The sequence below is a fragment of the Gastrolobium bilobum genome, unplaced genomic scaffold, assembly GCF_033153095.1.
Source record: "Gastrolobium bilobum isolate Gb01-03AN ecotype WA unplaced genomic scaffold, APGP_CSIRO_Gbil_v1 utg3588, whole genome shotgun sequence".
NCBI lineage: Eukaryota > Viridiplantae > Streptophyta > Magnoliopsida > Fabales > Fabaceae > Gastrolobium > Gastrolobium bilobum.
The window spans coordinates 700,517-726,141 of NW_026899729.1; the positions used below are offsets into that span (position 1 = coordinate 700,517).

The 25,625-nt window shown below is 38.7% G+C and overlaps 3 protein-coding genes across 6 annotated transcripts; 2 read left to right on the plus strand and 1 right to left on the minus strand.

Annotated features, from left to right (window-relative positions):
- Window positions 1-2,706, plus strand: LOC133292978 (VAN3-binding protein). The gene is made up of 8 exons (XM_061491478.1): window positions 1-317; window positions 411-482; window positions 568-636; window positions 731-1,088; window positions 1,471-1,638; window positions 1,811-1,860; window positions 2,164-2,212; window positions 2,315-2,706. The coding sequence occupies exons 1-8, from the start codon at window positions 135-137 to the stop codon at window positions 2,524-2,526; spliced, it is 1,161 nt and encodes a 386-aa protein (XP_061347462.1). The 5' UTR covers window positions 1-134; the 3' UTR covers window positions 2,527-2,706.
- Window positions 141-25,625, minus strand: LOC133292979 (GCN5-related N-acetyltransferase 7, chloroplastic). Of its 3 annotated transcripts, XM_061491480.1 has the most exons (7): window positions 25,326-25,625; window positions 24,961-25,116; window positions 10,346-10,441; window positions 10,067-10,187; window positions 7,951-8,097; window positions 3,486-3,657; window positions 141-234 (listed from the first exon to the last, which is right to left on the minus strand). In XM_061491480.1, exons 1-6 carry the CDS (start codon window positions 25,593-25,595, stop codon window positions 3,497-3,499), a joined length of 951 nt encoding a protein of 316 aa, XP_061347464.1. In that variant the 5' UTR covers window positions 25,596-25,625; the 3' UTR covers window positions 141-234; window positions 3,486-3,496. The 3 variants fall into 3 exon arrangements, with proteins under 3 accessions (XP_061347464.1, XP_061347465.1, XP_061347463.1); XM_061491481.1 differs by lacking the exon at window positions 141-234 and having other exon boundaries at window positions 3,409-3,654; XM_061491479.1 differs by lacking the exon at window positions 141-234 and having other exon boundaries at window positions 3,409-3,657.
- Window positions 3,669-7,264, plus strand: LOC133292977 (mannosyltransferase APTG1). Of its 2 annotated transcripts, none has more exons than XM_061491475.1 (9): window positions 3,669-3,920; window positions 4,023-4,140; window positions 4,339-4,470; window positions 4,501-4,871; window positions 5,702-5,983; window positions 6,078-6,279; window positions 6,504-6,655; window positions 6,744-6,906; window positions 7,013-7,264. In XM_061491475.1, the coding sequence occupies exons 1-9, from the start codon at window positions 3,697-3,699 to the stop codon at window positions 7,091-7,093; spliced, it is 1,725 nt and encodes a 574-aa protein (XP_061347459.1). In that variant the 5' UTR covers window positions 3,669-3,696; the 3' UTR covers window positions 7,094-7,264. The 2 variants fall into 2 exon arrangements, with proteins under 2 accessions (XP_061347459.1, XP_061347460.1); XM_061491476.1 differs by having other exon boundaries at window positions 4,339-4,443; window positions 4,588-4,871.

A 25,625-nucleotide genomic window follows, 5' to 3' on the forward strand; every position in this document is an offset into this window, starting at 1 on the left:
ATCAAGATGATTTAGCATGTATAAATATGCATGCATGCTTGCTTACATATATTCATATTTGAGATTGCACAGCTGAATTTTCATCCTGTTCAATTCATTTCCAAGATAATTTGTGTTCTGAAGATCACATTAACATGGCTTCCGATTTCAATCTATCCCCTTCTGATGCACATCCCGAGACAATGGATTTCCTTTCACTTGCATGGTGTAACTTTGCTGTACAAGCTCTGCAGCCTGAGCCACAACATGGATCAGTTGTTCTTGTTGAGAACCCTATGAAGCAATTGGAGCCTGGTAGCCCCAAGGCTCATCCTACGGTGAGTCAAGCTGCTTAAACTGTTCCAATATTATTCTAAACTCTATTTCTTCAACTAATCATTCGTGCTCAATATTTGTGAAACTTGCATAAGATGGAAAAGAGTGCTAGAATGGATGATGCAGATTTCAGGTCTCTGCCAGCATGGAAATCTAACGATGTGAAGGTAAGAAAGTACAAACACGACATAACCATCTGATTCCATATTGAGAAACAGCCTTTCATGACTATTTTTTTTTTTTTTTTTTCAGTCGTGGATATGGATGCAGCAAGCCATGCATCCTGAATTGAATTACAACAGTTGTTTCCGAAAGAAATGGGTATGTAATCTTTTCACTAAATTTAAAGGTGACAACTACATGCATGCTAGTTAGTTCACTTAGCATTAGTTGGTTTGTTATGGTTACCATGCAGATGCCATGGAAGCAGATCATACCACTGAAAAGCGTCTCAATAAAGAAATGGTTTAAGGAAATAAAGTTGAGGAAGAAAGAAGAGCAGAGATTGCAAAGAGCAGATGTGCATGCAGCAATATCCGTTGCAGGGGTTGCAGCTGCTCTTGCTGCCATTGCTGCAGAAAATTCAAAAAAGGGGTCCAATGAAGAAAGAGATGCAGCAGTAGCCTCTGCTACTGCCTTGGTAGCTGCTCAGTGTGCAAAAGTAGCTGAAGCAATGGGTGCAAAGAAAGAGCAACTTGGAAGTGTAATTGGCTCAGCAATAAGTGGCACAAGTGCAACTGACATCCTAACTCTCACTGCCGCAGCATCAACATGTAATTTGCTTATTTTTCACTGTTACTTTTTTTTTTTTTTTTTTTTTTGGGAGGTGGGAAGTTTACAATTGCAAGATTTGGCAACAGATTTGGGGCAATAAGTGTTAAAATTCCTGGCCCAATTGAAACCAGATGGCTCTTGTCTGGACATGTCCCTCCCTCACTAGAAAAGACACTTTTTAGGTCTATTTCCTTTTTTCATATTTTGTATATATGAAGAAATTTGTTAGATAAAGTACTACTTAAACCCAACAAAAGAAATAGATAATAGAGGAAACGGATGGAAACATTACTTCCCTTTTCTTATTCCGTTTGGTGTGCATGGTCTACAATTTTATCATGTACCATCCATTGCTGACTAAAAACTGTTGTCTAATTTCAGCATTAAAAGGAGCAGCTACACTTAAAGTAAGATCGGGATGCAAGAACAGATTGAATGGGGGAGCCCTCGTCTTGCCCATTGAAGACAACAATGATTTAGATTTTGACTTTGAAAAAGGCAGATCCATTCTTGCACAAGGTGCTGAGTTATATGTGGAAACACCAGAAGGTACATTAATGCAATAAAAAAGCCCTGCTTTGCAGTGGCATAATTCTTCTAAATATTTAAACTACCACACCACCATCCAATTATAACCATATAGCATAAAGAAGGATAACTACTAAGTATTAAGAATTATATGCTTTTCTAATTTATGCTTACTTCAATTATGTCTAAACAGGGAAGTACATGCCGAGATCAGTGTCTGTCATCCTAACCAGTGAGGCCAAGGTCAGGGTTATGGGAAGTTTTTATGTCTATCTATTTCTTCTAAATTGGATCATGAGCCGAAAACATATCAAGAAAAATTATAAAAGCTACTTGCCATGGACTGACTCAATTAATTATAATACGCTTGATAACAAAATAAAGTTTTCAATTATTGAAACTTGGATACTTGAAATCCTTACCTTTTGAATTATAAATCTAGCAGTTGAGCTTAAGATTAACTTAGATATTTGGATTAAATCTAGCTTTACTGGTGTAGCCTGTGTTTTTATTTATCTATCTGACTCATGATGTCTAAAACTACAGGTTGTACTCATGATGAGGAAGCATAATCTATTTAAAAGCAAGAAGGAGAGTATGTGCCTTTTTTGTTTTTCCCGTTATGTTCTTTTCTTTTTATAATCCTTGTTCTTTATTAAAACGTAAAGGGAACAATGACTTACGGCACTGGCTATAGGTATAATACTGAATCTGCATGCGGAGCTGTATAAAGGTTCAGAAGCTGAGGATGCTGATACTTGTTATCTGATTGTTTTAACAACAAGAGGAGGCAATTTCAAGCTAGACATGGCCGATGATTTCCGTCGATACAAGACATGGGCCACAACCATCAATCACATGCTGAGGATTTCCACTTCTTTTGCAAAATATGAACTACAATTTTACTGAAATTTATGTTAAAAGCTTTTACCTTTCTGTATCCATTTGCATCTTCGTACCTTAATATATTTGTAACAATTACATAATATCGTCCCTGCTATTAAATTCAAAACTATATGTAATCTATCTTCCAGCGAAATAAAATAATTCGTGTATATGCCATGTTACTAGGCTAGTAGTAGGCCACACTTCATCAAATTAAGACCCTAACGAACTGCTAATGGAAAAAATATTTTTAGACTTCAAATAATTTGTTTTATAATTTTGATTATAATATTAAGCAACAATCTGTAAAACAATCATATTCTCCTGGCCCCTTTTCCAGGAATAGGACCAACCAGGCAACTAGTGTTTCTTTGATGGTTGAGTCTTTCTTTTACCTCAATACATGTTGTTAGCTCAAGCTCTGTAATTTTGGGACATAAGTCAATTAAGATAAGCTTTCTTTTCATTTTGTTTGGTGGACAAAAAGGTAAGCTTCACCAACTTTGTCTTCCACGATGCAACTGAAAAAACCGGACCCAGACCTTTTGTTGGGTATATTTTGAAGGGAGATTCTTATTCTTATAATAAAACTCACTCCTTTTTTTTCTTGCATGATTCTACAAATACAAGTATATTAATAAATATACATTTTTTATAATATTTACAATAAATTAACTCTAAAATATTTAATACAACTTTGAGTTAAATAAATGTATGTATAAATATTTGATTCATGATCATTGAGAGATATAATTATTTTTTCAAAAGTTCCTTAAAAATTCTTTTGATCAAAATGTGTTTGTCCTCAGAATATTTTAATCTAAATATGAACTTATAACTTATAATTACATGACTAATAATGGTATTCATTATTCATATTTTCCTTATTTATATAGTTGTTGTATATCAGTCTTTAGCATAAAATTAAAATAACGCGACACTTAAATAATTTGAATCAGAAGTATTTAATTCAGGAGAAATACCTTAACGGGCCTCATGGAGCCGGCCCATAAGTGGAAGATATATGCAAAGTGGATTTGGGCCGGGTCAGATCCAGAATGATATGGTTACCAGTTATGGCGCTTCCCCTTTCTCCTTGTCTGGTTTCGTAGCGTAGAAGAAGAGCACAGAAATTACTGTAGTCTCTGCTCTCTTCTAACAAAGAAAGAAACAAATATCACAATCACAAACAGTATGAGAAGAAGACACAACAATGATAATGATGCAGATAAATACAGAGTCCAAACTTCAAATTTTCCCAAATCAGATTCAGAGCACTTGTCATTCTGGTCTTCACAGAAACGAGTCTTCGGTTTCTGTTTGGCATTCCGAATTCTGAATTCTCTTTTAGTGCAGAGTTACTTCAACCCAGACGAACACTGGCAGGGACCTGAGGTTGCGCATCGCATCGCATTTGGGTACCATTTTTCTGTTTCTCTTTAATTTTCAGCTAAATCTATTATTATTATTATTATTTATATTCTTTCTTCACCAATTCCACGTAAGTGCTGATGTGGCAGGTATGGTCATTTAACGTGGGAGTGGAAACAGGGTATCCGCAGCTACTTGCATCCCATGCTATTTGTTGTGCTTTATAGGGTTCTCGCTATACTTAATCTTGATACACCTTGGCTTATGGTAATTATTTGTTGCAAAATTAACTTACTGTAACATCTAATTAAAGAATTAAATGTATTTTGCTTCATTTTTTCATGACATGATATGTTAGTTTTCATTTTAATAACAGTCTAGTTTATGAAACTAAAGTGTCTTTGTTTGTTGTTATGTTTCATAGATATGGTTCTTCTAATTTATTTTCTGCTGCATTTTTCTTAGATGAGAGCTCCACGGCTACTGCAATCTGTGTTCTCTGCAGTTGGTGATTTGTACTTGTACAAACTTTCTGCTGTTCTCTTTGGTGACCGTGTTGCAAAATGGGCAGTATCCTATTATTTTATTTACTTCTTGGTTAGAATGAGTCTAGTTTCATGTTAGAAGTTCTTGCTGCATTACTGTATAGAAATTAGAAACACTTTGAAGATACCTTCTTTCCACGTCATGTATGAAAACTTAACTCAGTCTCAGCTCTTTTCGCAGTTGGCCAATTGGTTTATGTTTTATTGTTTTTCTCGTACACTATCAAATAGCTTGGAGACTGTTCTTACACTAGTGTCTCTATACTTTTGGCCATGCATGAGGTCTTCCAACAAATGTTCCTTTGTTTCAAGGAAGTGCGGTTTAGTGGTGGCAGCGTTGGCTTGTGCTATTCGGCCAACAAGTGCAATCACATGGCTGTATGTTGGCCTTCTTGAGCTTTTAAAGGCACATGACAGATTGAAATTCATTTTTTTGGAGGTGGCTCCTATTGGGTATGTTTTGTGACCTTTTGCTCACTCTAGATTGGCCTGTGTATATGTGCTTAGAAAGCTTCATGACATTTGGGGAAAGGCAATCTATGGATGCCTAAGATTTCTGTGTTATTTTCCTTGTGTATACAAATAATGAGGATTTAGTTTTAAAATTTTAATTATAGCATATAAATATGCCATGAAAGTTTTTATATTGTGCTTACTAAAGTTACATTAATTTATAATTCTAGCCTTTGATATGTCTTGTGGAAAGTTTACACACATTTCATGTCTGAAAATAGTATTAGTAATTCAAAAGTTAGGGTGAATTGAAATATTTTTATTTAATTTTCTCATCTTTATAAATTCTTAAAACCACTGCTTCTGATTAATTAAGAAATAAAAAATATATCTCTATGAAAAAATGAATTATGTTGCTATCAGACTCAAAAGCACTCTCCTTGGCTTAATTCTAAGTAACCTGTAGATTTACCTTCTAAATTCTGGATAACTTTTCCTTCTGGAGAAAACTCCTTTAATGTGAGCAAGAAATGATGTATCCACCCTTAGATCTTAGTAGGTTAAGATCACGATGTACTTTAAATTTAATCAAGGCGGATACACCTTTACTTGCTCACTTTTGAGGAGTCTTATCCTTTCCTTCCACATGAACTTTGGATTACTCCTTTCCGTTAAAGCTTACACATTTTATGATTTTTCCTATCGAAATACAATCTTAATTATTACTTGTGCTTTTAGAGAATCATGTATCATGACATGTGATTTTCGTTTTTCTGTTTCCCCTTCTCCCCAAAGGCTATATTTAATAACACTTCGACTCATTCTATCAGGACCCTGGTGCTTGGACTTACCTGCTTATTAGATCGTTTCATGTATGGCACGTGGATTCTAGTACCGCTTAATTTTCTAAAGTTCAATTTTCTTTCCTCGGGTGGAGACTATTATGGAACTCACAAGTGGCATTGGTACTTAACTCAGGGATTTCCAGTCATGATCTTCTCTCACTTACCATTTTGTATAGCTGGTATCATTTATTCCAAACAATGGAAGTTTACTGGCCTCCTTGCATGGGTTTTGAGTTTCTACAGTGTATTAGGGCATAAGGAATTCAGGTATTTCAAATCTGAAAAATTTACATATATGTTAACATGCACCTGGCCTATTGGTTTTACGTGATTTATGATAATAATTACTATTGAGGTACAGGTTTGTCTTGCCAGTTCTTCCCATAGCTCTGATGTTCTCTGGTTATTCTTTGGCTGTGATAGAAGATCCTGGTTCTCCACAGTATAAAGGAAAAGAATCTTCAAAAAAGCATACCAAATGTCCTCCCAAGATGAGAGTTGCCATCTTATTTTTGCTTGCTACCAATATTCCAATGGCTTTGTATATGAGTTTGGTTCATCAGGTCTCTCTCTCTCTCTCTCTCTCTACCCGGTGTTGAGGGGCTTCTCTACTATACACTCTTGCAATATAGGAGATATATTTTTGCTGGATGAGATTATTACTATTTCTTGTTACTCATTGTTCTTTCAATTTGATGTGCGTATTTATTATAACAAGACTTGAGCAAAAAATCTTCAGTAAAAATCTAGAAGGAAATATGTAATATTTCCTTTATTTTCTCAACAGAGAGGACCTGAGGATGTTATGAACCACCTTGCCAGAGAAGCTCTTCATGGGAAAGTGAAAAGCATCCTATTCCTAACGCCTTGCCATGCAACCCCCTACTATTCCATGTTGCATCATAACCTGCCAATGCAATTTCTTGACTGCACACCAAGGTTTGGAATTTAGAATTCTGAAATGGCTTCAATCTTAATCAGGACAAAAATAACTTCATAATTCTCTTCAATGTATCATGTTCAACAGTGAAGAGAAAGGAGTTCCAGATGAGTCTGACCGTTTCATGATGGACCCTGTTCCTTTTGTGTCTGAATATGCAAAAAATTGGTCTTCACCGAGCCACGTTGTTTTATTTGATTCAGAAGAACAAAAATTAAGGAACTTTCTAATTTCATTTGATTTTAAAGAGGTAATTATTAAGACTTCCCTAAGTTAATTACTTATGACTTTTCTGATGTTGCTCTAAATGCTGGCAATTTGTCCTCATTTTCCTAACATTTGGATTTCAAAAACAGGAAAGAAGATTTTTTAATGCTCACTTCAAGGTGGATCGTGATCTTCAAACTTCAATTGTTGTATACGTTCGAATAAGATAGAAAAATTTATCTGATATGCAGCAAGTTTTGGTATCGTGACAGTTCAATGTATCATTTCTGCACGTGTCTGCTTACTCCACTATTAATCTAATTTGATGTCTCTGAAACCAATGTATGTTATCTGTTAATGTATTGTTTACCTGGAAATTTTTCAGTAGACAGCTTGTAAATGCCTCGCTAATATATTTTCAGAGATGATCTACATTTTCTTTAAGAAGGATGACCTACATTTTTCTGGATCGTTTAGCAGCATCATTTGCCTCTGATAATTCTTTTGTCTAACAGAAAAGATATATGGCAAGGCCACTAGTAGATCTAGTATTTAATATTCGAACTGTACATACACATACTTAAACAAATTTCCCATTGAATTAATTAAATTACTAATAACAAAGGTGTTTTTGAATTTTCACAAGTCCAAGGAGGCTGGAATGTATGTTAAAATGCCTGGTCTTTTACCAAGTTATTATCAATATAAGTTAGAGTTGCATCGTGGTAGACTAATCCCTAATACATACTCGTAATGCTCAGCCAAATGTTAGTTCAACTCTGAATAACACACGAATACATTCAATGAGTGCGAGTTACGTTTATATTCAACAGCATTTTTTTGGCGCAGAAACATGATCATAACTATGTATGTTTTGTCAATTATCCTTTGGTAAAGATAATCATAGAGGGGAAGCCATAGCACGTCATCATTGATTTCTTAAATTGGATCCTTGTCAGCCAGATTGCAAAAAAAGCAAAACAATTTACATTTGAGCTTTGGAGGGAAAGGAAAGATAACTAATATGAATGTTCCGAAAATACCAAGGATAGAGAGATCACACTATAAAATTAGGTGCTTAAAAGACCTGTCCATAGAAGAAGTCTTCGGGGCCTATCTAGAAACCTGGCCTGCCACGCAGGTTCATCACTTTCATAGACGAATCCACTCTTCGTATATAATTTCTTTGCTGCTTCATTGTCAACAGCAACATGGACGTACAAATCTGTTATGCCTGGAAGATAGGGAAAAAAAATTGATTTAAGTTTAGTCACTTTTTGGTCTAGGCAAAGACCAATCTGAATTGCCATGTAGAAATATCAGGCTCTCGCAGTTCATAGACTCAAATGAGAAATATAGGGAAGAAACAAAGCGTAATTAGAAGATAATGTGAATACTGATACAGAGTGCTTTACAACCCAGGGAATCAGCATGGACCACGAGAAGGATATGAAAAATTCACTCAACACAGATTAAGGACAACATTTACCATGATTGTTTTCCATGATGCCTGGTTCTTGGCATTAAAAACAATCTAATCAACAAAGATAGATCACAGTGCGCGAGGGGGGAGGTGATAATATTGGGTTTGGCTTCGAATTCGAGTTTGATGCAGACCCACACAATTTGAGGTGATAATTTTACGTAAATCAAATCCCTCCACACTGAGTCATAACCAAAACTCAGATTGCAGCCCCATTCTGGACAAAAGTTTTCTGTCCCAAAGGAACAAAATTTGGAAACCTGTTGACAACAATGTTCACCAATTTGGAAGCCATCCATTTTGTACAAGACCAAGATCATACAGAATTTGGTTAATAGACATTACAACGTTACAAGTAGTTTAATAAAAATGGCCATGCCAGTTTAGATCCTTGTTGATCTTAACCTGCCAAAGAAAATATAAACATCAAGACATGCTGCATGTTTAACATCATGAGGTATCCCGAACTGTTTGTATACCAAAGAACCGTGTATGTATCCCTCAAGGGGTAAAATATGTCAATCTAGGGACGCTCTTTGTAGCAATGGTAGAGACCAAGGCTCTGTTAGAGTTTCTTAGGTGCTGTGTAAGAGGGGGAGGATGTATAAATGGCTACAATAGCTCTTTGCTTTAGCAGAGTAACAGTTCATATAAGTGAATGAACAGTGATGCCCCTTCAATGGAGAAGGGGGGTATTTATAGATATGGTTGGGCTCCCTAAGTATGGGAGAGAGAGCGAGGTTAATGGGGACAAAGCTGTGCCACTGAAAGTGAAACCTGGCCTTGTTGGAACAAGGCGTCCCACAGCCACTGTTAGTGTACAATGACTGCTTTGCAGCGGGAAAGTGAGGGGGAGATCCCGTGTGAGACGCTGCGTGTCTCACTTTGGAATATCTTTTGGGGTGTTACAGACATGGGCTATCAGTATTCGGCCTTGCTTAATGGGTCAGCCAAATGTGCTGGCCGAAAAAATGAGTAAACATACTTCACCTTTAATTGATGTAAAATTTCGTGTTATGATTTGTCAAAAATAATAAAATAAAATTAAAAACCTGCTTTCTCTTCTCGCCTATGAGTAAGATATATTTACTCTTACTAAAATGTAGAGTACAATTAAGAAAAGTCAACATTGTCATTTCTTGAATTTTTAGGCATTTAGCAGACAAGTCTCTTAGAGGGCTTGACACAAAGAAAGAACGGCAGAAGTTTACATTATCAATAAGACTAGTTTTGCAGGGCTACAAGTATACTAGTCCAACACTCCAATATAATAGCTATGAAGATTGAAATAATCTAAAGTCTTAAATACATGCTGACAGTAGCACAATCATAAACATCTTTAAGATTCCCAAATGAACTTCCTAATTATCACGAGCATCCAATGTTTTGCTTATTAGGACCAAAATTTGGGAAAGCATGTAAAGAAATTTTAAATTAAAATATTTTCCTCATCAAACAAAGACTATAATTTAGGACTGGGGATTCCCTGATATCTGATCAAGTTCAACCACAAAGTGCCAGAGCCTTAACAGCAAAAAATCAACACTTACAAGTACCAATGATTTAATTGCTAATGGCAGTGGCACTTGAAAAAAGAGTGCAAATAAATAAACCTTTTCTCAAGGCAGTCACAATGATAACAACAGCAGTGCTTACCAACAACAACAAAAACAACAACAGCAGTATCCATGTAGCAGTTAAGTGCTATTTTGTTTCTTACCCCAGTCATGAGCAACTAACTTTGACTTTTCAATAAGTGCATAGCCCAACCCATTTCGGAGCAACTCTTTAGCAACACATACATTACTTAGGTATGCCCTTGTGATATAAGCTCCAACGACCTGACAGTAAAATATTCAAACAATTTGAAGGAGGTACCATTGTACAAAATTACAAATTAGTAACCAAGAAAGAGTTATAAATTTTTGTGTCGAAACTTGACTTTTGAAGCAAGCTAACACAAACACACCAGCATATAGTCAAGATATATAATAAATACCTCTGGCTTCATCCCTGCAATTTCATCAGGAAGGCTCAAACACTGATTAAGATCAAGAGTGCCAACTACAATCCGATCTTCTCCATTGGTAGAAAACTACAAGTTTAAGTAAAGTGTCATTAATTTTATCAAGAAACAAACGACCTATAAACAAATCTAAGAAGACAAAAAATAGAGAAAGCTCATCAAACATGTCAATTTTACTTGTAATAATTGAGGTTAAGACTACAATTTGATAAACCTTTAGTTTATCATGTTTTTAGGACTAATATTACATGATTTACATAATAGTCAAAGGCATAAATACTTAGGTTTTATAGTGAAAAAACATGAAAGTTGAAATGTGATCTAACATAATTCGTTCTTGTGTGTTTTGAAGGAAAATTGACTTAAATTGATGCAAGGATGAAGTAAAGGACTTGGAGTAGGAAATGAAAGATCAGAGAAGTCCAGGAACGTATCCAAGAAGCAAAGTAAACAGTTGTTGTAAATATTAGGTTTTTTATTATTATTAGTATTTGTTGTATTAGGCCAAGCCCATTAGGTCAAGAATTAGGTTTTTTAGTCTCTATAAATAGAGACCTCTTTGTATCAGATTAATATACAATTAATAATATTTTTCTGATTACCCTTTTTCAAGTTGGTATCAAAGCTCTCGATCCCGAGGGCTCTGCTTCCGCACCTATGAAACCTATGTTCTTTTTTTTTCCCGTCTCTCGCAGCCATCAACCGCCACCGGAAAAATTTTCCGGGGACCTGTTGGACCGAGAAGATCACTGTTTCTCTTATTTTTCTTCCTTCCTCACTGTTCATCAACGCATTCATCACGGAGAAGACAGAACCGGATTTCTTGTGTTTTTTCGTCACTGTTCACAACGCAGAACCCTTTTCATGTTTTGACCGTTTTTCCGGCCATCTTTCTCCCCCTCATTCTTCTGGAAATAAATGGTTTGTTTCTTTTATTGATGATTGCACTCGTGTAACTTGGGTTTACTTAATGCGTGAAAAGTCTGAGGTACCATAACTGTTCTTTCAATTTTATAAAATGGTTGAAACCCAAATTGGTAAAAAAATCAAGAGACTAAGGACAGATAATGGTACTTGTTAGAATATTAGATATGATATGATTAGATTTGATTAGATATGATTGGATTCTGTCTTATCCGTAAATAGTCTGACTGTATTCTGACTGTATTAGGATTAGGTTTGGGCCTTACACTTAAGCCCATTAGGGTCTCTATATATTGTAACTCCTTGACACAGATCAATACACAACGTATTCTTTTACATTTAACTTGGTATCAGAGCTCTTTCGTTCTAGGAACCCTCGCTTCCGCTCAGAAACCTTGTTTTTTGCTTTAAAAACCTAAGCCCACTGCTTAGGAGTCCTCTTTCTTGCCGTGCGTCCTTCCGGCAAGCCTTCTAGGGCTGTAAACAGCCTCTGAGTGATTTTTCCAAACGCGTCAGCACCTCCGACGGCCACCGGAACCACCGCCCGCCATCAGAATCACTGTTCAGGCAACCAGAGACTTTTTCCGGCGACTTTTCCGACCAAACTTCACGCGATCAGGACCCTTTCTTCCCGGCGACCAGGTCTGTGGTGGTCCGGTCAGCAACGCATCTCCCACGCGCCGTCACGCGCCACCTGTCTTCACTGCGCGTGGGCTTCACGCGCCACCTTCTGCCGGCGCGTGAGCACTATTCCGGCGGCTTTTTCCGGCCGGTCTTGGACAGAGAAGCTCGCCTTCTCCTCCCCTTTCTGGATTTGTGATTGTTTCTCTGTGGGTCTGACCTTAGACGCGTGGTTCTTCTTGATTGGATATCGTTTGCCTTCGTTTACGGCTTTTATATTTTATCTTTAAATGGCAGCAGCATCTCCTGATCTCTCGGAGGTTAACTCTCCTTCTATTGTTGCAAATATAGCTCAGTCAGACAAAGCATCATTTGGTTCAGGTTCGGACTGTGCTGCACTCCAAACCCCTCTCAGGAAGGCTTCTCCTCAGTCTCAGCCTTATACTGGTAATCCCGTTGCTTGTGTTTCTCATTCTACATCACTTGGCACTTGGATATTTGACTCCGGTGCTACCGATCATCTCTGTGGTAATAAGGAACTCTTTACATCTCTTACTTATTCTGATCATTTACCGTCTTTTACCCTTGAGGATGGAACCAAAGCCCCAGTTTGTGGGATTGGACAAGCTCGTCCGACCACTACCTTGGCCCTGACATCTGTCTATTATATTCCTGGCATCCCTTATAACTTAATTTCTTTTAGTAAGTTGATCCACTCCCTCACTTGCACCATTACTTTCTCTAACCATTCTGTTTCTGTGCAGGATCCGGGTACGGGGAAAATGATTGGAGTGGGTCGTGAGTCACGGGGGCTTTATTATCTGGATGTGCCTCGTCCTTCAGTAGCATGCTCTCTCACAGAATCTCCACAACTTATCCACAGTCGCCTTGGTCATCCAAGTCTTTCAAAGTTGCAGAAAATGGTTCCTCTTTTGTCCGGTCTTCAGTCTTTAGATTGTGTGTCATGTCAACAAGGGAAGCATACACGCTCCTCTTTTGCCAGTCGAGTCAATAAACGAGCTGATGCCCCTTTCTCTCTTGTTCATTCAGATATCTGGGGTCCAAGTCGTACCTTGTCTGTCTTAGGTTTTCGGTATTTCGTTACCTTTATTGATGATTTTTCCCGTTGCACTTGGACCTATTTAATGAAAAATCGTTCTGAGTTATTTTCCATTTATAAAAAGTTTTCTACTGAGATCCATACTCAATTTGGTGTTTCTATTCGTATTCTACGTAGTGATAATGCTAAGGAATATGTTTCTATTGATTTTTCTAATTTCTTGGCCACACAAGGTACTTTACATCAAACTACTTGTCCTCGCACTCCACAACAAAATGGGGTGGCTGAACGTAAAAACAGACATCTCATTGAAACTGCCCGTACCCTTCTTATTCATATGCAGGTTCCTCTTCACTTCTGGGCAGATGCTGTACTCATCTCTTGTTTTCTCATCAATCGCATGCCTTCATCTGTGCTCCACAATGACATTCCTCATAATCTATTGCTTCCAGATGTTCCTCTTTATCCTCTAACTCCACATGTCTTTGGTTGTACTTGTTTTGTTCATGATCTCACTCCTGGTAAGGATAAGTTAACATCCAAAGCCTTTCAGTGTATCTTTCTTGGTTATTCTCGTCTTCAAAAGGGTTATCGTTGTTATTCTCCCGACCTTAAGCGTTAGTTAGTTTCCGCTGATGTCACTTTTCTTGATCAACAACCCTTTAATTCTATCCCATCTCAGATGTCACAGGTTGATCATGTACTTCCTGTCCTTTTTCTTGACTTGTCTTTGCCAGCTGCAGGTGCTTCTATTCCAGATGAGCAACCTATTGCTTCTATACCTGAGGACCGTCCACTTCTCACCTATCAGTGTCGCAAAACTGTGCCTCCTGTCGACTCGACTCTTGCTGACTCATCGCCCACTGCTGTTGCTTCTTCCCCTCCGGATCCTTCATCAGAGACTCTTCCCATTGCTCAAAGAAAAGGTACACGTACTACTCGTAACCCTTATCCTCTTTATACCTTTTTGAGTTATGACCGTCTTTCTTCACCTCATTTCACCTTTGTTTCTAGTCTTTCTTCTATTTCTATTCCTAAGACAACAGGTGAAGCACTTTCCCATCCAGGGTGGCGCCAAGCAATGCTTGATGAGATGACTGCACTTCATTCCAATAGCACTTGGGACCTTGTTTCTGCTCCTCCAGAGAAGTCTATAGTTGGTTGTCGCTGGGTTTTTACTGTGAAAGTTGGACCTGATGGCCATATTGATCGTCTCAAGGCACGTTTAGTTGCCAAGGGTTTTACTCAAATCTTTGGCCTTGATTATAGCGATACATTTTCTCCGGTCGCTAAGATGGCGTCAGTCCGCCTCTTTCTTGCCCTTGCTGTTGTTCGTCACTGGCCACTCCTTCAACTTGACATCAAAAATGTCTTTCTTCATGGTGATTTACAAGAAGAAGTTTACATGGAGCAACCACCTGGTTTTGTTGCTCAGGGGGAGTCTGGAAAGGTGTGTCGTCTTCGGAAATCCTTATATGGTCTCAAGCAGTCTCCTCGAGCATGGTTCAGTCGTTTCAGTTCTGCTGTTCAGGCGTTTGGCTTAATCCGCAGTAAAGTTGACCATTCTGTGTTTTATAGGATTACATCTCCTGATAAGTGTATCTATTTGTTAGTCTATGTTGATGACATCATTCTCACCGGAAGTGATCAAGACGGAATTCGTCAGTTAAAACAACATTTGTTTAGTACATTTCAAACAAAGGACCTTGGGAAGCTGCGTTACTTCTTGGGAATTGAGGTGGCGCAATCAAGACAGGGCATTTCTATCTGTCAAAGGAAATATGCCTTGGATATCTTAGAAGAAACTGGTATGTTGGGGAGTAAACCAGTTGATACACCTATGGATCCTAATGTCAAGTTATTACCCGGACAGGGGGAGCCGTTATCTGATCCTGGACGTTATCGGAGGCTAATTGGGAAGCTCAATTATCTTACTATGACTAGGCCAGATATTTCTTTCGCTGTCAGTACGGCCAGTCAGTTCCTTGATTCCCCTTGTGATTCACATTGGGATGCTGCTGTGAGGATCCTCCGATACATCAAAGGAGCACCAGGAAAAGGTTTGTTGTATTCGGATCAGGGAAATACAGAAATTTGTGGTTACTCAGATGCCGATTGGGAAGGATCACCCTCGGACAGACGCTCTACTTCTGGTTATTGTGTCTTCTTCGGAGGAAACTTAATCTCATGGAAAAGCAAGAAACAACCTGTTGTTTCCCGATCTAGTGCAGAAGCTGAGTATCGTGCAATGGCAAATACTACCTGTGAGTTGATCTGGTTAAAGCAGTTGATTCAGGAGCTTCATCTTTGTGAACAGAAACAACCCATGACACTCATCTGTGATAATCAAGCTGCGCTACATATATCCTCTAATCCTGTTTTTCATGAGAGGACCAAACATATAGAGATTGATTGTCACTTCATTCGGGAAAAGATTCAGTCAGGAGAAATCAAGACAGCTTTTGTCAACTCGTCTAATCAACTAGCAGATGTTTTCACTAAAGCTCTTAGAGGTCCTCGGGTTGAATACATTTGTAACAAGCTTGGTGCTCATAATATATACGCACCAGCTTGAGGGGGAGTGTTAGAATATTAGATATGATATGATTAGATTTGATTAGATATGGTTGGATTCTGTCTTATCCGTAAATAGTCTGACTGTATTCTGACTGTATTAGGATTAGGTTTGGATTAGGTTTGGGCCTTACACTTAAGCCCATTAGGGTCTCTATATATTGTAACTCCTTGACACAGATCAATACACAACGTATTCTTTTACATTTAACTGTACTGAATATGTTAATCAAAGTTTTTCCCAATTTATACGAAATAACGGTATGATTCATGAACTTACTTGTGTTGACACCCCTCAACAGAATGGGGTTGCTGAAAGAAAAAATCGTCGCCTTCTTGAAGTGGCTCGTGCATTAATGTTTCAGACACATGTACCCAAATACTATTGGGGAGATGCTATTCTTACTGCAACATTCTTGATCAACCGTTTACCCACTCGGGTACTTGACAATTTAAGTCCTATTCACTCTATCACTTCCTTTTTCCCTTCTATTCCAACTATGAGTCTTCCTCCACGGGTGTTTGGGTGTGTTGCTTTTGTTCATGTTCATAAACATCATCGCAGTAAGTTGGACCCTAGGGCTATTAAATGTGTCTTCCTTGGTTATGTTCTTGATAAGAAGGGGTACAAGTGCTATCACCCTGGTAGTTGAATTTTTTTTGTTTCTATGGATGTTACATTTCAGGAATCTGAGTCCTTTTTCCAAGGTCCTCATCTTCAGGGGGAGAATAATTCACCAGAAAACTCATCACCTTCCTTCTTTGAGTCTGAACCTCCAGTGTCTATTCCTTTACCTGTGTCAGTGTCACATTCTCTTACTCCTGTTCCTTCCATGTCTGATCCTCCTGTGACTGATACATCAAGTACACCAGAGATACGGAAGATTGTGACACCTGAATTGGTATATCAAAGAAGGAAACAGCCCACATTGCCTCAACAGCAACCTCAATCGTCTGAACCACTGGTAAGTCTTGAATCTCATATTTCTGATCATGATGTTAATACTTCTGATGAGCTACCCATTACTACTGCTTCTGATGATTTACCCATTGCTTTGAGAAAAGGAAAAAGATCTTGTTCCAAGAAATTTTGTTCTTCCTGTCCCTCTTGTACTCAATACCCTATCTCCCATTTTGTTTCCTCTGCTAATCTTTCTGTGAAGCACAAAAGCTTTGTATCAGCACTAGATTCTGTTTCAATCCCAAAATCAGTACATGAAGCCTTGAAAGATGGGAATTGGGCTCAAGCCATGCAAGAAGAGATGAATGCGTTGGAGAAAAATAAAACCTGGGAAGTTATTGATAGACCTAACGGAAAGAAAGCAGTGGGGTGCAGATGGGTTTATGCCCTTAAATATAATTCTGATGGAACTCTTGAAAGATACAAGGCTCGATTAGTCGCCAAAGGTTACACTCAAACCTATGGCATTGATTATGAAGAAACCTTTGCTCCAGTTGCAAAGATGAATACGGTGAGAGTCTTGTTATCCCTTGCTGCCCATTACAATTGGGATATAAATCAATTTGATGTGAAAAATGCTTTCCTGAATGGTGAGTTAGAAGAAGAAGTCTACATGGAAATCCCGCCTGGTTTTGATTCTGTGAAGGGAGAAAATAAAGTTTGTAGATTAAAAAAGGCCTTGTATGGATTGAAGCAGTCACCTCGTGCCTGGTTAGGAAGGTTTACTAAGGTTATGATGACCTTAGGATACAGACAGAGTCAAGGAGATCACACTCTTTTCTTCAAGCACTCCCAAAATGGGAAGCTTACTGTGCTCCTTGAATATGTTGATGATATTATCATCACAGGTGATGATTTTGTGGAGAGACAGATTCTGCAAACACGGCTTGCCTCTGAGTTTGAAGTCAAAGACCTTGGGAAACTGAGATATTTCCTAGGGATAGAAGTAGCTCATTCAAGCAAAGGAATTTTTATCAGCCAGAGGAAATATGTTCTGGATCTTCTCAAAGAAGCAGGAAAGCTTGGGTGTAAACCCTCTAATACTCCTATTGAACAGAATCACAAGATAGGCTATGAAGAGAAGAGTCCTCCAGTTGATAAAGGACAATATCAACGGCTAGTTGGAAAATTGATATATCTGGCTCATACTAGACCAGACCTAGCTTATGCTGTTAGTGTTGTCAGTCAGTTTATGCACGATCCAAAGGAGAAACACATGCAGGTAGTAGAGAGAATTCTTCAGTATCTTAAAGCTACTCCTAGTAAAGGATTGTTATTCCGACGTGATGGCAATCTCTCTTTAGAAGTCTACACTGATGCTGATTATGCTGGATCCGTGACCGACCGTCGATCTACCACTGGTTATTGCATGTTTCTTTGTGGTAACTTAGTGACATGGAGAAGTAAGAAACAAGATGTGGTTGCCAGGTCAAGTGCAGAAGCTGAATGAAAGCTATGGCTCAAGACATTTGTGAGTTACTGTGGCTGAAAATTGTACTTGATGATCTCAAAATAAAATGTGAGGGACATATGAAGCTGCTATATGACAATAAGTCCGCTATTTGTATAGCTCATAATCCGGTTCAACATGATCGGACTAAACATATTGAGGTCGACCGCCATTTCATCAAAGAGAAACTTGATAGCGGGTTGATTACCACTCCATACATTCCCACTAGGCGTCAATTAGCTGATCTATTGACAAAGGGACTTCCTTCAGACAGATTTCAAGAACTTACTAGAAAGCTGGGAATGAAAAATATCTATTCCTCAGCTTGAGGGGGAGTGTTGTAAATATTAGGTTTTTTATTATTATTAGTATTTGTTGTATTGGGCCAAGCCCATTAGATCAAGAATTAGGTTTTTTAGTCTCTATAAATAGAGACCTCTTTGTATCAGATTAATATACAATTAATAATATTTTTCTGATTACCCTTTTTCAAGTACAGTGAAGGAACGCGTTAAAATGTCACAAAGCGTGTTTCAACGCGCAAATCACATGGAAATTACGAGGAAAGATTCTAGAGGAGCGTGTTTTAACGCACTCCAGAGCGTTACAACGTGTTGTCACAAACAGAATTCCCTTTGATGAGCGCGTTACAACGCGCTGTAGAGCGTTAAAACGCTCTCCTCCAGACCAAAAATTGTAAGCAAGCGCGTTAAAACGCTCTAATCAACGTTGTAACACTTGAATATAAAATAATATGTTGTGTATTAATCTAATACAAAGAGTTACAATATATAGAGACCCTAATGGGCTTAAGTGAGAAGCCCAGAATATTTACAGATAGGAAGTAATCTATTCAAATCAAATCAAATCTAATCATATCTAATATTTCCTATTCTAACACTCCCCCTCAAGCTGGTGCGTATATATTGTGAGCACCAAGCTTGCTACAAATGTATTCAACCTGAGGACCTCTAAGAGCTTTAGTGAAGACATCCGCTAGTTGATCATTAGAGTTGACAAAAGTTGTTTTGATTTCTCCTGACTGAATCCTTTCTCGAATGAAGTGACAATCAATCTCTATATGTTTGGTTCTCTCATGAAATACAGGATTAGAGGATATATGTAGTGCAGCTTGATTATCACAAATGAGTGTCATGAATTGTTTCTGTTCACAAAGATGAAGCTCCTGAATCAACTGCTTTAACCAGATTAACTCACAGGTAGTAATTGTCATTGCACAATACTCAGCTTCTGCACTGGATCGAGCAACAACAGGTTGTTTCTTGCTTTTCCAAGAAATTAAGTTTCCTTCAAAGAAGACACAATAGCCAGAAGTAGAGCGCCTGTCTGAGGGTGATCCTGCTCAATCAGCATCTGAATAACCAAAATTTATGTATTTCCCTGATCCAAATATAACAAACCTTTTCCTGGTGCTCCTTTGATGTATCGGAGGATCCTCATAGCAGCATCCCAATGAGAATCACAAGGGGAATCAAGGAACTGACTAGCCGTACTAACAACGAAAGAAATGTCTGGCCTAGTCACAGTAAGATAATTGAGCTTCCCAATTAGCCTCCGATAACGACCAGGATCAGATAACGGCTCCCCCTGTCCAGGTAATAACTTAACACTGGGATCCATGGGTGTATCAATTGGTTTATACCCCAATATACCAGTCTCTTCTAGGATATCCAAGGCATATTTCCTTTGACAGATAGAAATGCCCTATCTAGATTGTGCCACCTCAATTCCCAAGAAGTAACACAGCTTCCCAAGGTCCTCTGTTTGAAATTGACTGAATAAATGTTGTTTTAACTCACGAATTCCAGCTTGATCACTTCCGGTGAGAATGATGTCATCAACATAGACTAACAAATAGATGCACTCATCAAGAGATGTGATCCTATAAAATACAGATTGGTCAACTTTACTGCGGATTAAGCCAAACGCCTGAACAGCAGAATTGAAGCGACTAAACCATGCCCGAGGAGTCTGCTTAAGACCATATAAGGATTTGCGAAGACGGCACACCTTCCTAGACTCCCCTTGAGCAACAAAACCAGGTGGTTGCTCCATGTAAACCTCTTCTTGTAAATCACCATGAAGAAAGGCATTTTTGATGTCAAGTTGAAGAGTGGCCAGTGACAAACAGGAGCAAGAGCAAGAAATAGGCGAACTGACGCCATCTTAGCGACCAGAGAGCACGTGACGCTATATTCAAGGCCAAAGATTTGAGTAAAAACTTTTGCAACTAAGCGTGCCTTGACACGATCAACATGGCCATCGGTCCAACTTTCACAATAAACCCCCAGCGACAACCAACTATAGACTTCTCTGGAGGAACAGAAACAAGGTCCCAAGTGCAATTGGAATGAAGTGCAATCATCTCATCAAGCATCGCTTGGCGCCACACTGGATGGGAAAGTGCTTCACCTGTTGTCTTAGGAATAGAAACAAAAGAAAGACTAGAAACAAAGGTGAAATGAGGAGAAGAAAGACGGTCATAACTCAAAAAGGTATAAAGAGGATAAGGGTTACGAGTAGTACGTGTACCTTTTCTTTGAACAATGGGAAGAGCCTCTGGTGAAGGAGCCGAAGGGGAAGAATCAACAGCAGTGGGCAATGAGTCAGCCAGAGTCAAGTCGACAGGAGGCACAGTCTTACGACGCTGATAGGTGAGAAGTGGACAGTCCTCAGGTATGGAAGCAATAGGTTGCTCATCTGGAATAGAAGTACCTGTAGCTGGCAAAGACAAGTCAAGAAAAGGAACAGGAGGAACATGATCAACCTGTGACAATTGAGATGGGATAGAATTAAAGGGTTATTGATCAAGAAAAGTGACATCAGCGGAAACAAAGTAACGCTTAAGATCAGGAGAATAACAACGATAACCTTTTTGAAGACGAGAATAGCCAAGAAAAATACACTTAAAGGATTTGGATGTTAACTTGTCCTTACCAGGAGTGAGATCATGAACAAAACAGGTACAACCAAAGACACGTGGGGATAAAGGATAGAGAGGAACATCTGAAAGCAACAAGTTATAAGGAATGTCATTATTAAGCACAGATGAAGGCATACGGTTGATGAGAAAACAAGAGACAAGGACTGCATCGGCCCAGAAGCGCAGAGGAACATGCATGTGAATAAGAAGAGTTCGTGCAGTCTCAATGAGATGTCTATTTTTACGTTCAGCTACTCCATTTTGTTGTGGAGTGTGAGGACAAGTAGTTTGGTGTAAAGTACCCTGCGTGGCTAAGAAATTAGAAAAGTCAGCAGAAACATATTCCTTAGCATTATCACTACGTAAAATACGAATAGTAGCACCAAATTAAGTATGAATTTCAGCAGAAATTTTTTTATAAATAGAAAATAACTCAGAACGGTTTTTTTATTAAATAAATCCAAGTACAACGTGAAAAATCATCAATATAGGTAACAAAATACCGAAAACCTAAAACAGACACACTACGACTAGGACCCCAAATATCTGAATGGATAATTGAAAAAGAAGCATCAGCTCGTTTATTGACTCGATTGGCAAAGGAGGAGCGTATGTGCTTCCATTGCTGACATGACACACAATCTAAAGTCTGAAGACCGGATAAAAGAGGAACCATCTTCTGCAACTTTGAAAGACTAGGATGACCGAAGCGTCTGAGGATAAGTTGAGGAGATTCTGTGAGAGAACAAGCAACTGAAGGACTCGGCACAACTAGGTAGAACAGACCCCGTGACTCACGGCCCACTCCAATCGTCTTCCCCGTACCCGGATCCTGCACAGAAACAGAATGGTTTGAGAAGGTAACAATACAGTTAAGAAAATTGATCAATTTACTAACAGAGATTAAGTTATAAGGGATGCCAGGAATGTAATAGACTGATGTCAAGGTCAATGAGGAGGTTGGACAAATTTGTCCAATCCCATGAACAGGGGCTTTAGTGCCATCAGCAAGAGTAAAAGAGGGTAAATTATCAGAATATGTAAGAGATGAAAAGAGTTCCTTATTACCACAAAGGTGATCAGTAGCACCTGAGTCAAAAATCCAAGGAAAAAGTGATGCAGAATGAGATACACAAGCAATGGGATTACCAGTTTCTAAAGCAGAGGCCTGAGACTGAGGAGAGGCCTTCTTGAGAAGGGTCTAGAATGTTGCATAGTCTTCAGAGGGGAGAGAGACTGTACCAGTTGAAGCAGTATCCGATTGAGTTATATTAGCAGCATGAGAAGGTCGCAGGTGAGGATACTTTGTGTAACAACGTTCCTCATAATGACCGAGTTGCTGACAATAATGACAACGAGGTCGCTGACCACGTCCTCTTGGGCCACGTCCTCCCTGGCCTCTACCACGACCACCTCCAATGTTCCCGCGAAAGTCAGTACGGGAAACTAGAGCAGTGGAATCAACAACAGCAGATGATGCAGGAGCAGATTTCTTATTAAGATTCAGAAGACGCTTATACGTCATTGATAAATCAGGATCCCTACTAGTCAAGATAGTATCCCGGACATTATCATATTCTTCGGGGTTGACCAGAAAGTGTGGCGACCATAAAGAGACGTTCCACCTGTTTCTGATATGCAGAAGCATCAGTAGGGTAGGGCAACATATCCAAATATGCCTACATCAGAGATCGACTTTTGCCAACATATGTCTCGATCTGAGTGTCAGATGATTTGCACAGATCTATAAACTGAGACATGATGGAATAAAGCTGCTGAACATCATTAGTGTAGAGATGTTTTGCTTCCTCCCACACGTCATTGCAGGTTTGAAAATAATAGAAAATATCCAAGACAATTGGATCAATAGACTGCCAAAGGATACTCAGAAGATGGTTGTCAATCCTTTCCCAATCAGATTTTTCTTCCTTAGGAATATCAGTAGATTTAGTTGTGAGATGGTTCCCATGTCCCTGTCCAAAGAACCAAACTCGAACAGAGGTGGCCCAATTCTTGTAATTAACAGAACCCTTCAGCTTTGAAGAGGTAATGGGCCCAACATTGGTGGAGATGACATTAGGGGAACTTTTGGCAGGACGAGAGGGAGAACTGGTATCCGAGAGAGCAGGAGAAGATGTTTCCATTATAATAAATCAAAAGGATAAACAACCAAGCGAATAGAAACTAACCTGATCGCAAATCAAGAAGAGGTACGCACAAAAAGTGAGAACCACAAAGAACCAACCACAGATCTGCAAAGAGGAGGAGGAGGCGAGCTTCTCTGTCCAAGAACGACCGGAAAATTCCACCGGAACAGTGCACACACGCAGGCAGAAGGTGGCGCGTGAGCACCACGCGCAGAGAAGACTGGTGGCGCATGGAGGCGCGTGAAGGCTGCGATGGTGGTCAGACCTCCACAGAACTGGTTGCCGGGAGGAGAGAATCTTGATCGTAGGTGGTTTGGTCTGAAAACTCGCCGGAAAACGACTCCGGCGGCCGGAACATTGACGGACGGTGGTTCCGGTGGCGGTCGGAGGTGCTGACGCGTTCGAAAATCACTCAGAAGGGGCTTACAGCCCTAGATGGCTTGCCGGAAGGACGCACGGCAAAGAAAAGAGGACTCCTAGGCTTAGGTTTTAAAGCGAAAAAAATGTTTTAAGCGAAAGTGAGGGTCCCCAGAACAAAAGAGATCTGGTACCAACTTGAATATAAAATAATATGTTTTGTATTAATCTAATACAAAGAGTTACAATATAGAGAGACCCTAATGGGCTTAAGTGAGAAGTCCAAAATATTTACAGATAGGAAGTAATCTATTCAAATCTAATCATATCTAATATTTCCTATTCTAACAGTAACGCCCATCTGTGATCCAATAAAGGCCCAACTCATTGTTTTCACATATGGCACGGATTTCACTCATATAAAAAGGAGTTTCAGAACCATTAAGAGCAATTTTTTATAATTGAGAAGAGTGAATCCTACTTTGGAGAAAGAAACGCGTCTTTCATACTTTGGAGCATCAGGAGCGGGTTGAATTCAAAAACAAGCTAGGAGTTTTGAGAATTCTTCACGCCATCACACCAATGGAGTTTGGGGGATTTTCTTTACTTTCTCTTGTCTTTGATTTCGCTATACTAGGCTAGATTTTATGTAATTAAGGGTAGATGAAACCCAATTGAATTCTTATGTTTATGGATTAAATTGTCTTTGTAATTTTCCTTTTTATAATTGAATGAATTTGTCTATGTTTAATGCTTTCTATGAGTTCGTTCCTTGTAGACTGATTTAGGGGAATTGTATGACAATAGGGATGTTGGTGCATGAACCCTAATTTAATAAATTCATCATAATCCTTGTGATCTAGGGATACACATAGGATAATTATGCAATCGTGTGATTCTTGATATTAATGCATGTTTTCTTGAAGAATAGCTGGGGAACTAGGATTCTTGTAAGATCACATAGAATTAAGATAACAAGGTATTGAATCTTAATTAATTTAGAGGAATCGATTGACATTATATTAAAGACAATTACTTAATTGTTTAATCCATAACATAAGAAGAAAATTGAGGAAAATCGAAACCTTAACTATGCTTATCTTGATTGTCAAAACACTCTCTTTTAATTGCTTGTTTTTAATTCTGAATTCTTATGCTTTTAATCAATTTTAGTTTTAATTCAAAGATCTCGTAATCGTTTGTCCGAATAAAGTGCAAATAGTGAACTAGTACTTGAAATCTAATTCTCGTGGGAACGATCTCGTACTCGTGTACACTTATATTACTTTTACAACCAGTGCACTTGCCGAAGTCGCAACACAATTCTACAATGACTCTAAGCAGAGTAGAAGGGTAGGTGTGTATGACAGATCTTTACATTTAATAATAACATAAACAAACTCCATATGTGAATTTTCTCAGCAGATAGGAACAAGGTCCATTATACAAGAGACAAAATTATCTCCAAACATATTGTAGGAACATGGGAAAGCATTAGCATACAGAGTTGCAATTGGAGGCACATGAATGAATCCAGGAAATAAACAAACCTTACATGAAGAGCATAAATCATCGGAGAGGGTCGATATATGGGATAATGGAAGTGAAGCGTTTATGCAAGAGACTCTTCTAAAGCCCGTTCTCTTCCCCGAAACACGCTCCTTAAGTGCTTCGAACTCACGCTCAGCCAAGTACCTTGTATGATCCTAATAGAACTTGACAAACACGAAATACGGAATGCAATGTCTTACGTTACTTTGTAAAAAGCTCACTCTTTGATCACAATTCAAGCATACCCATTTGCGAAATAGGTGACAAAAAACGATGGGTGTAGCTAGATTTGATAATTAAGGGAAAAACATTAAAATTAAAAATTGAAGAAAAATAATAAGAAAAATTGAAGTGGAAGACTCACTTGGACACCGAAGGTATCGGGACGGAATTCGTGGAAGGAACGAACGCGGAGACACGCAGCGGCCCAAAGCTCATCCTCGTAGAAGGACTCAGCGATTGTTAACAAAGTGGTATCGATTTTTTGGGTGCAAACATTTGTAGAAACAGAGGATTGGATTTGGGTCCTGAGGTTTGAGATACTGAAAGCATAGCAATTTGATGCCAATGTTGAATTTGAAAACGCGGAGTAATGAAGCGGAGGAGAGTAACAAAGAGAAGAAACGAGTGTCATCTCTCTCTCTCTATATCTCTCTATTTTCAC